The sequence below is a fragment of the Brachypodium distachyon genome, chromosome 5, assembly GCF_000005505.3.
Source record: "Brachypodium distachyon strain Bd21 chromosome 5, Brachypodium_distachyon_v3.0, whole genome shotgun sequence".
In the NCBI taxonomy this organism is placed as follows: domain Eukaryota; kingdom Viridiplantae; phylum Streptophyta; class Magnoliopsida; order Poales; family Poaceae; genus Brachypodium; species Brachypodium distachyon.
Window position 1 is genome coordinate 25,442,281 of NC_016135.3, and position 11,313 is coordinate 25,453,593.

The 11,313-nt window shown below is 45.0% G+C and overlaps 2 protein-coding genes across 2 annotated transcripts; one reads left to right on the forward strand and one right to left on the reverse strand.

Moving 5' to 3' along the window:
* The first annotated feature begins 344 nt into the window (after window positions 1-344).
* LOC100822288 (BTB/POZ domain-containing protein At5g03250) lies at window positions 345-4,206 on the forward strand. The gene is made up of 4 exons (XM_003579311.4): window positions 345-1,399; window positions 1,874-1,943; window positions 2,117-3,409; window positions 3,488-4,206. Exons 1-4 carry the CDS (start codon window positions 1,329-1,331, stop codon window positions 4,076-4,078), a joined length of 2,025 nt encoding a protein of 674 aa, XP_003579359.1. The 5' UTR covers window positions 345-1,328; the 3' UTR covers window positions 4,079-4,206.
* A 143-nt stretch (window positions 4,207-4,349) lies between these two features.
* Window positions 4,350-11,222, reverse strand: LOC100844230 (MICOS complex subunit mic60). The gene is made up of 12 exons (XM_010242191.3): window positions 10,993-11,222; window positions 10,850-10,913; window positions 9,334-9,966; window positions 8,413-8,499; window positions 8,107-8,265; window positions 7,514-7,591; window positions 6,958-7,050; window positions 6,750-6,869; window positions 6,142-6,219; window positions 5,839-6,018; window positions 5,222-5,323; window positions 4,350-4,869 (listed from the first exon to the last, which is right to left on the reverse strand). Exons 1-12 carry the CDS (start codon window positions 11,001-11,003, stop codon window positions 4,639-4,641), a joined length of 1,836 nt encoding a protein of 611 aa, XP_010240493.1. The 5' UTR covers window positions 11,004-11,222; the 3' UTR covers window positions 4,350-4,638.
* Between the last annotated feature and the right edge of the window lie 91 nt (window positions 11,223-11,313).

Here is an 11,313-nt window from a genome sequence, read left to right on the forward strand (position 1 = left end):
ATTGGAATCGGTGGTAATGGGTGATTGCCGTTGGTCGATGTTGGTTGGTCAACTTCGTTAAAATTACAATTAATATGTCACTGTCACTTATTTTCTTTCCCTCCCGTCTTATTCACGATTTTAGTAGCAGAAATTTTACGGTTTAGATTTACCGAAAGTTATTGTACGGTCCAAATTTGTCACAACATAATACGAACAGTCCTAAAATAAATCAATCTCCTTAGCATGAAATTCAAAATTCTTCGTATCCATCTCAGTATGAAAATCAATCCGAACCCAAACAAAATGTCTCGGTATCAATCTCAGTATGGAAATCAATCCAATCGAAAAATCAATGTCCAGACTTCGCCTCCACCGACTCGTGCTTGATACACTTTCCGTTGTTCCGTAGCATCGCACGGGTTCTTTTCTTTTATACTGTAGGTTTTTTTCTTTTATACTCCTATTTAAATAAAATAGGAGTATAACAACATATATATCAAAATTTGTCTTAGACTTTGGTGTGCTATCCTTTTCTTTTATACTGTATTTCAAACTTAAAAGGACGCGCTGCTTCCTAATTTTTGTAGAGAAAAAAAACATTTTTTTAGAAGAGTTGGGTTTGAATTAATAATGCCCAATTTGATGGGCGTTAGGTGTTGACGCTGTGCTTATCCCATGCTCTAGGTTAGATTAGAGTTGTGTGCAATGCACTACTTACTTCCTAATGCATGGCAAGTTTGACCAAACACCAAGTGTCGGCATAAAATTTCAACTACTGGACCTTTAATTAAGCTTAATTAGCGTTCAGAAAGCGGGTTCATAATACGCATTGGGTTCATAATACTAAAGTTGGGGCGAGAATCGTAGACGTTTGAAAGATTATTTGTTTCCGTTCGCCTGTTCTGGTCTGGATGCGGGTGACGTAGCTAAAGTGAGAATCTTTGCTCTAGTCTATTCGACGTACGTTGCATTTCCGAGACGAGAAAGCGGAGATTTCTGAACGAAAACAGGATGGCAGGGAATTTCACGAGGAACAAAGTTAACCAAAAGGACCATTTTGGAACGGAGCGGGCGGCTAGTTTGGGCCGGGTCGCGGCGGGCCTACAGTAGCGGGGAAGTAGCCGGGGGCCGTTTCGCCTTCGTCGGTCTGGCCGGGCCCACCCTGCCGCACATGCATGGCGTTCGTTCGTTCGTTCGTTCGTTTCTTTGTTTTTTTTTCTCTCTCTTTCTCTTCGTTCCTCCTCTGATATCTCTCTGATCTGCCAGTCTCCTTTGCGGCGTTCCATCGAATTCTACGATCGTTGCGTCTTCCGGCCGGATCCCATGCGTGATTAATTGTTGGGTGGATGGCGACGGCGAAGGCGTTTATTGGATCCAAATCGCCCGACTGCTTCCAGCTCCGAGACCCTAATTCCTGGTACTGAATTACCTCCTCCGTTTCCGCTAATCCCCTTCCATACGCATTTCCTCTGATTGGCCACGGTGCGATGTAGCCATCGAACTACGCCTTAATTCGTTAGCACCTAACTCTGGTAAAGAAATTTCTTCATTCGCATCAACAAGATCTCGTCAGAGTTGGCATTTCAGTCGCCCTCTGGTGTAGGAACGATTTTCAGGTGCATCCTTTCGTTCTTGGCCGCGTGGCCATCTCCTCTAGAGAAAATCTCGTCGAGCACCTTAATCAGTTAGTCTCACAAAACGTGCGCGAGGTACGAGGGATTTGTTTGAATAGTTTCAGGATTGCGCGAGTGAACTGAAACACTGATTTGATTCTGTTTCGACACCAGAACATGTAAACCAAGAACAAAAACATTACTACAGCAGAGAATGTTGTTCTTGGTTTACAGACCACAATGCCATCCCTTAATTTTACTTTTGTTTTCTTTTGCAGGGTTTGCTTGACTGAGCTCGCGAGCGATGTAGTCGTTGAGGTGGGAGAAGTGTCTTTCCATCTACACAAGGTACGTTCATCTGCTTCCTCTGTCTCGGGTAATTTTCTCTTCAGTTTGAGAATTGTTCCGTCAGCTCAACATCTATCTGAATGACTCGTACCCATTTACAGCGAATGTACGTACATTTGCGTTTTTACTGACACTGCATCGCAAACTTAACTCCTCCCTGTATTTGCTTCCAGTTCCCGTTGATCAACCGAAGCAGCACGCTACAGAAGCTCATCACCTCTTCCCCAACCTCCGACGACGACAACAAGCAGCCATGTACCGTCAACCTCGACGACCTCCCCGGCGGCCCGGCCACCTTCCAGCTCGTGGCCAAGTTCTGCTACGACGTCCGGATCGAGCTCACCGCCGCCAACGTCGTCCCGCTCCGATGCGCCGCCGAGCACCTCGGCATGACCAGCGCCGGCTCCGCCTCTGCCGCCAACCTCGCCGAGCTCACCGAGTCGTTCCTCCGCGACGCCGTGCTCCCCAACTGGGACGCCTCCGTGCGCGCGCTCCAGACATGCTCCGGCAACGCCTCGGCATTGTTGTCGCGCTACGCCGAGGAGCTCGGCGTCGTGTCCCGGTGCGTGGAGTCGCTGGCGAGCAAGGCGTGCGCTGACCCGACGCTCTTCGGGTCCCCGATGCTCGCGTATTACACGGCCAAGGAGGACTCAGAGTCTGCGTCGGGGTCGGCGGCGGTGATGTGGAACGGCATTGCCACCGCCGGGAAGCCCCGGGCGCCGGGGGCCGGGTGGTGGTACAAGCAGGCCACGTCATTGCACTTCCCTTTCTACAAGCGTCTCATATCCGAGATGAAGTCCAAGGGCATGAGCCCGCACAGCGTCGGCGGCTCGCTGATGCACTACGCTACGCGGCACATCTCCGGGCTCAACACCCGGAAGCTGCTCGGCGCGGCGGCGTCATCGGAGCCGGAGACGACGACGACGGTTGTCACGGACGTGGACGGGGAGCGGGCGCTGCTGGAGGAGATCGTGGCGCTGATGCCGCCCGAGAGAGGGGCGGCGACGGCGCGGTTCCTGCTGGCGGCGCTGCGGACGGCGGCGGTGCTGCACGCGGGGGAGAAGTGCCGGTCGGCGCTGGAGACGATGGCCGGGGCGCAGTTGGAGGAGGCGGCGCTGGAGGAATTGCTGATCCCCAACGTCGGGTACGCGAGCGAGACGCTGTATGACGTGGACTCCGTGCAGCGGATGCTGGAGCGGTTCTTCGTGATGGCCGCGGAGTACGAAGGAGAGCTCTCGCCGGAGATTGTCATGGCAGATGGCGGCGATGGCGGGAGGGAGGTGTCCGGCGGCGAGCTGGCGGCGGCCTGCGGTGCGGTGGCGAAGCTCGTGGACGGGTATCTCGCCGAGGTCGGCTCGGACGCGGGGCTGAAGCTATCCAAGTTCCAGACAGTCGCCGCGCTCGTCCCCGACCACGCCCGGCCCCTCGACGACGGCCTCTACCGCGCCATTGACATCTACCTCAAGGTATCTAATACTAATAGCTAAGTAATCAAGGAGATCAGTTGGAAACCATGGCTAATTTGTGGATCTGAGTATGAGCAGGCGCACCCGGGGCTGACGAACACGGAGAGGGAGCAGGTGTGCAGGCTGATGAACTGCCAGAAGCTGTCGCTGGAGGCGTGCACGCACGCGGCGCAGAACGAGCGCCTGCCGCTGCGGGTGGTGGTGCAGGTGCTCTTCTTCGAGCAGCTGCGGCTGCGCACCACCGTGGCCGGCTGGTTCTTCGTCTCCGACAACGCCGTCGCCGCCGCCGACCCCCAGCGGCCCGGCAGCAGCAACAGCAGCTCCCGCCCGAGGAAGAGCTTCGCGGGAGGCTTGGGCGACATCGAATCCGCTGCCGGGTCAGAGGAGGAAGACGACGACGAGGCGGAGATTGAGGACCACGATTGCCGGAGCAGCAGCGAGCAGGCGTCGGTGGAGGAGATCCGGCAGCGGGTGGTGGAGCTGGAGGAGGAGTGCTCTAGCATGCGGCACGAGATCCACCGCCTCGGGAAGCCCAAGGGCGCGCTCGGCAGGCTGTTCCGGAAGCTCGGGCTCGCCAACGCCGGCGGCGGCAAGTCCTCGTCGTCGCGGCAGCTGCTGAAGAGCTCGAGTGAGGGGAAGCGTAGCAGGTTCTTGGATTTGGGGTGCTGATTTTGGAAGATTTATTAATGTCCTTATGTAGTTTCGATTCAAGTTTGTTTTCGGTTGTAGAATAGGTAGGCCATGGGTTCCATTTTGTTTTTAACTCTTGCTGAAATAAGGTTTTAGAGCGTACGACATTTTTTATTGGTTTAGATAAAAACAGATGTACAATTTCGTATGCAACATTTTTGCAACAAAAGGATACTGAATTACAAGTTCTTTGGGACATCAACAGATTTGATACCGTTCGATTATATCGTCTCCCAAGAACACTGTTGAATTACAAGTTCAAACTTGAGCAAACCGAGCACATGGTCAAAATCCACATAGTAGTATTGTTGCAGATAGAAGATTACATTCTCAGCAAAGAGGACCAGATGTATCCAAACGTAGGCTCTCTGACAGTGGAGAAGAGTACCAAGTAGCTACACGGCAAAATTTATTACCTCTGTTTACAAAGGGGTTATAGGATCATGCATTTGCAACATGGTATAGAGAAACATGCGAGTATCGTAAGTCAGCAACTGGCATGTAAATCTGGCCGAATAAGAGGAAAACAAAATGGTGGATCATGAAAATGTAATCGATGAAGCGTAAGAGTGCAGCAGAGTAAGCGTCTGCTCAGCTATGGCACGTTTCCTCGCCTGCTTCACCCACTCGGTGGCTATTTCCTCCGCTTCACTCCCTTGCAACCCTCCTGTCAGGGCATCAACTGCTGCACTTAAGTCTCCATCTACAATCAAATCTTCCACTCTGCTTATAAGAGACTCGATACCGTCTCCAGAATGGTCCTCTTTGATCTGAAAACCAGTTACACCAAATTTAGAAGCTTAATCTGAGAATTTAAAAAACATCTCAGCAGCAAAGACGATATCTTGTACAGTTGCACGGTGGCCGTTGAGCAAAAAAAGAGGCAAGCTGATGATAACCATGCGAGAAGGATCCATTGCTTTAAGTAATCCAAACGATAACTGTGCCCTAACCAAGGTTGGTAAAGAGGCCAGGGGCCAACCAAAATCAATTAGGCAGTACAATGCCTGGACTATAGAAATAAATAGCATTTGATAGTGCTTCAGCACAAGATTGGGACATCCAGATTTTTCAGGTTCATCAATATAAAACTGATAAGTAGGAGGAAGTCGCAACATTCACCTTGATGGAAGAAGCAACACGAGCAACAGCGTGTGTCAGCATACCACCACCACCTGATGGTATAAGGCTAAAATGTCTGATTGTTTCCTTCAAGGAATTGAACTGCAATAGGAAATGATGGTAACTTAGTAAAGGTAGCCAAAGTAGTTTTGCTCAATAAATATTCACACAACTTAGTGTAGGTTATTAGCAAGATTACAAATTTCTACTCCCAACGTTTTAAATACAGTACATATTGTTTTAGGATGTGTAGTCAGACTTATAATAACTTGACCTATTAGTATTTAAATGCTCACATGGGAACGATATACTATGTCTGTCATAAAATGTATTTTCATATTAACATTTATTTACAATGACTAGAAAAATAAAAGCTGAAAATATGGATGTGAAGAGATATGTAAAAGGTGTCTGAAAAGACGTGTACGTATTTAGAAACAAAATGAGTAATTAACAGCTGCACTCTCAGAATAATCTCTTTTCAAAATGATACACAATCAGGGATGTATTTTCAGAATGAGCATTACCTGAGTTTTTTCACACAACAATAGAGTTGATATTAAACAACAGTACGACACATAAAAATGCAAACACTTATTGCAGCACAAAGAATCTACCTTTTGTTTCAACTCCATCCGGGTATCTGATCCATACTCGAGAACATCTTCTGGAAGCGATGAAAGAGCCAATTCTAGCAGTGAATCTTTGTCAATGCCTTCAATAGATTTACGCAATAGATCCACCTCTGTCCGGATCGGTGATCCGCTGGATAGAGCTTCTTCCAAAGCAAGAGTGCCCTGCAGAGATTTAAGAATTTGTCAAAAAAAAAAAAGGTCTGAAAGCAGAAGATGAGAAGACAGCATTTAAGCTTCCAGTAGTTAGAAGAAAAGCACGTAATGGCATCAAAGAGAGAAACTCACTAGAGCAAGCTTATGGACTGAATGACTCTGCCGAGCTTCTTCAGATCGCGCATAGAATGCCATGCACAAAGCATCTATCTGAAAAATAAGCACAACAAGGAAATCAACAAATGGAAGTGGAAATTCTACACACTGAACACATGGTTGGTATAACAATGGAAGATAAATACTCAGTAGATAGAACGGAGACCTCCTAGTTAAAACAAGAAAACAAGTGGATCCTTGTAGGAAAATGTCCTGCCTTTAATTGCAATCGGATCAACCCTAATTCGCTAGCCAACCCATCACTTGCGGATGAGCTCATTGCAGCTGAGCATGTTTTAGTACCATGATTTTTTTGGAATTTCTGTACCTATTTTAGCGAAAAACTGCATTGAGAGGCCGGCAGTATATGGACTTTATCATTTTTCTACTTTCCACACTACATCATCCAAGGTAACCACGGAACTCTGAATATCATGGATGCAAATAAACATTTGAGAAACGCTCGCTGCTAATTCACATAGCTCTTGAAGGTGTGGTAGGGTACTAGGGTGGCAGCATACTAACCTTGCACAGCATTTAGAACATTGCCTATCCTAAAAGAAAAAAATGTCACAGGTACGTACATTGAGATTTGCTTCAGCAATCTGTTCGATCTGGGATGCTTTCTCTTTTGCAAGAGCTGCAGCCAGTTCAGCCTTTGCCAACTCTTGAACCTTCTCAACTTGTTGACTTGATTCCTCGTTCTATTAATTTAGCAACAGTACAGTTACACAACGAATAAATATAAAGAGAATAAAGAATCTATGGCACATAGAAACAAATCCGACAGACCTTCAGCTGCAGCTCATCCCGAAGTGTTTGTTCAGCTTTTTCTTGAAGCTCTTTAATCGCAGCAGCAGACTTCAATTTCTCTTTCTTCAGCTCCTGAAATAAAATCATGAAACTAAAAATGTTACAACATTTAAAGAATTCATTTCAAATTGAAATGCAAACAAGAGATACTATACCAGTCCAGTATGTACAAATATACATCGAGGAGGATAAAAAAAGAATGCACATAAGATATTATACAAGAGATTGTTCTATTTTGGTTTTTATTTTACACTGAAAATTTAAGAAATATTGTTAAAAGTGCTACACCTTCAATCTCTATTGTAGGTCATTGCCATATCCATGGAATGAAATATTTGAAACCTAACAAATCCTCTACGTAAAAACACCTAGATTGGTCACAATAATGCCACCTGGATATTTTCATTCCATGAACTTTACTAATAAATAATAATGCATACTGACTTTACATATAGCGAATGGTCCCAGCATAGAAGAAACATGGAGGCCTAATACAGAACAAAACCAGAAAATCAATAAAGCATGTAAGCCTCACCTTATCCAGAATTGCTGCCTCTTCAGCATACATGAGTTCCCGGGCCCTGGTGTCCTTTAGTTCCTTTTCGTATTTGTCCTGAAAATGAAAATAAATCATGACACTAAAAATGAGTACCGTCAAGTGTGCATTACTCCCTTCATTAAGAAAAACAGAGCACATTTTGGTTTATCACATGGATCAAGGCTATGAAACCAAGAAGTTACTAGAGGGAAATGGACACGCTATACATGGTATTAATGTCTTGGGAATAAGACAGAGATAAGTTAGTGTGAGCGCTTAAGTCATAAATATTGAAGAAAGACAGGGAAATGAGGGAAAATATGCAAAATGCCGTTACATCCGCTTGCAAGCCTTATATTGTAGGACAAAATCCCGCAGATGTCCTTATATTTTTGGGGAGTGTATAAGTTCAAAAGAATCAATGCCTATTACCAATTTATCAATAAAAAACATGACAACTAAAACAATTGAACAGAAGGAGGAAAATATTAGTGATCCACAAAGGCATGATATGCTATGGTTGAACCTTGATATGCAGAAAACAACAAACGTGACTAAGCCAAACCATAAGTTGCAAATGGATAACAAACCTTCAACTTCCTCTTCTCTTCAGAAAACATGTAAGCATCAGTATCTGCCTGCTTTTTTTCAGCAGCATGAATAGCATCTATGATATCGAGCATAATTTTCCCATCATCAGTGTCTTTTCCACCACCAACAATGCCATCAGTTCTAGCCTCCTTAGCAATCTGTTTAACAACAAAAGGATAAAAAAGATAGGTAAGCATTGAAATGTGAATAACTGTCATCAACTTATTTCCAGTGAGCTCTCCATCAGTACATTGTATTTCATCAATGTTGGTACTGTCCAGTTTTTAGAAGGTGAGAGGACATACCACATCTTTAGTAATGTCAGGTTCCTGCTGTAGTAAATATGTCTCAGCAAGAGATTTCTGTTCACCTCCACCAATAACTGATGGATCCTACGGATACAAATTAGTTCAATTAGATGATTTTCCCAATGTCATTATTCACTACTTAGAAACAACATCATAAATTAGTATAGAAGAAAGATAACCCGGGAAAAAGGCTTGTCTGATTATGCTACATGAAAGAACTAGTGGTGGGTTATTAATATGTAACTTATAACAATACATAGGGCAAGGTAAACATAGAGTGATTTTCAATTTTCAATAAAGCACTGTAGTTAACCTTCAAAACGATATAACTGAAAGTGACTATAGGACCACTTCAAATTTGCTCGAGTGCGAGCTCTGCATGTCAAAGTCCAACATAATAAAAAAAATAAAAGTCAGAACTGTAGATAGACGATAGAAGGCAGCCAACAAACTATGACATTTGCATACTACATAGTGCATTAATAACCTTATTTATTTAAACCAAAGTATTGGAGGATTCCCATTTTTAGAAATTTATCTATGCAAATCATAATCCATGGAGCCTAGAATCCACAAAATATCCAAGAAGGAACACAATAGTCCTTGTTAAGTTTATAAAATCTGTCCAAGTGCCAATTTCAAATGGTGGAAAATAAAAGAGGGAGTATCTTGCACTTATGATCAGTGGCGGTGCCAGCTCCCAAAACCTGTGACTGTGATTTCAATGTATCTTATATTCCTAGAAATTGTGAGGACTAATGTGCAATATTTGGACATATGAAGGTGCTTTACGCAAAGCTGTGATATCATTTGACATCAGGCTGCACATGATGATAATGTGGCACATATAACAAGTTCAAAATGAATGCAAACGTTAAGTGCATCACTATCTGTGTGCAAATCATGGTAAGGACCTACTGTTGTTGAGTTCGACTGCAGTGGAGAAACTGTGCTACCAATCTTGTCAGCTTGTCCAGGAGGAACTTCATGTAATGCCTTGTCATTAGCAACGCTATGCTTTATGTCAACAGTGGGAGTGTCTTGAGACGGCAGTTTAGTATCAGCTACATGCTCATCTTGAACTGGTAGTGTCTCCTGGGCGTGGGTTTCTGTCTTTTCTTCTTCAGCGGGAGTAGGTTGCTCACCAACAGTTGGAATCACTGCCGCACCTATCCCTTCAGTTGGAAGGTCCTGAGGTGTATGAACCTTACTGCCGCTATCCTGAACAATGCCAGTGTTTGGATCCGGCATGGTTCGTTTCTGATCAACCTTTTGTTCAGAAGAAGACTTCAGATTTTCATATATCTTTGTGAAATTTTGCTCCCTGACGGCTGAAGGAAATTTTGTATCCTTAAACTGAAGGTCTATGTAGCCGGCTTGGTAAGCAGCCATAGCAGCAGCACCAACCACCAGAGTCCCAAGCAGAAGCTTTGAAACCTTGCTTCCAGACTGAGAAGGTTCTTCTTGAGGGCCAGGAACAGAATTCTGTGTCGAACTCTTTTGAGATACCTTTGTCGACTTCCTTCTGGAATTTAGTAGTGGGCTTTGGACCTGACAATTAGGTTACTCTGTCACTTTCTTGGAAATCATATACTACCTTGAAGAAAATAGTTTAGGTAAGCAATCAACAGAAAAATAAACTTCCACAGCTAAGCTCGAAAGCACCGATATGGCCAGCTCCGTCGTATCGGCATGCTGACACGCCGCGACAAGGAATAGGCTCAACAAGGAATTACGGTCACGAAAGCATTATAAACCTAATACAAAATCCTGTGCATTAATGGCAAATTAAAAATGACCGCACTTATATAAATCAATTTAGTGATCAAATGAAAGAAAATCTAGCCACGAGGCATTTGACAGGTCTAATCAACTTTTCTAGATGTTTCTGCTTGCATTGATAATGTGCCAATATGAAACCGTGGTTCCATTTTAGTGCTACAACCATTACTAGTACTACACATCTACGCTGGCAACAGATTTGAACTTTCATAGCAGACCATATATTGCTCAATTAAACAAATAGAATTTTTCTGTAATTTACTCGGGGAAAAACACTGATCAATCTTATCCTGGTTAAGCCCACAGCTTCTCACAAAACTCGGTGATATTGATTTCATCAATGCAAGTCAACATAATTCCTTAACTTAGGACCTCGAGGTCATTGGAAGACCTTATAAAAGCAGGTAACTGGATCACATATCACAGCATTTTGCTCCATTACTACTTCATTGAACGCTAACGAACTATGTTTTCATAACAAATGACAGGATGAGCAGCATTGCCAAATTAATGAGACATCAGCAAGCAAACCTACGACTGACAATGTAATCAACAAATTCACCAATCCAAGGCGTCCCCGGTATGCTCAGACAATAACCGGATTCTCAACTCAACAAATAGTACATACATCAGACGAGACGGGAGCGCTTACCTCGCTGGAGATCGGCCTGGGGATCCTCGTGAGGGACCGCAGAGAGTACAGATCCCGCACGCCCCTGCAATAGCAGATAGAACAAGACATTATACACCGAAACCCTAATTTGGCGGGGCAAATTCCTAGGTCGTTCCCCGTACCGGCGCAACATGACGGGCGATGTCAGAGGAGACCTCCGCCTCTAGGTATTCTTGTCGCTTGGCAGGGAGGAGGGGCGCGGAGCGGCGCAGCTCCGATCGTTCTGTAGGGTCACCGCCTTGCGCCGCAGGGGCGAGCCGGCGACGGCGGGGAAGAGGGGAACACGGAAGACGGCCGGGTGAGGGTGACGCAGGGTCGCCGTGCACTTGTGCGGCTTTGGGAATAAACGTTTCGGGAGAATGCGAGACTATTCTCGAGTAATATTTTCGAGAGTAAATAAAATTCACAAGCGAAATTCAAATGATTTTCATGGAAAAAAATTT

Excerpts from the sequence above, each read along its gene's own strand:
- LOC100822288 (XM_003579311.4), top strand. The coding sequence starts at position 1,329 with ATGGCGACGGCGAAGGCGTTTATTGGATCCAAATCGCCCGACTGCTTC. Across the intron at positions 1,400-1,873 it reads CTCCGAGACCCTAATTCCTG|GGTTTGCTTGACTGAGCTCG; the intron begins GTACTGAATTAC and ends TTTCTTTTGCAG. Across the intron at positions 3,410-3,487 it reads CCATTGACATCTACCTCAAG|GCGCACCCGGGGCTGACGAA; the intron begins GTATCTAATACT and ends GAGTATGAGCAG.
- LOC100844230 (XM_010242191.3), bottom strand. Across the intron at positions 8,266-8,412 it reads CTGACATTACTAAAGATGTG|ATTGCTAAGGAGGCTAGAAC; the intron begins GTATGTCCTCTC and ends GTTGTTAAACAG. Across the intron at positions 6,870-6,957 it reads GGGATGAGCTGCAGCTGAAG|AACGAGGAATCAAGTCAACA; the intron begins GTCTGTCGGATT and ends CTAAATTAATAG.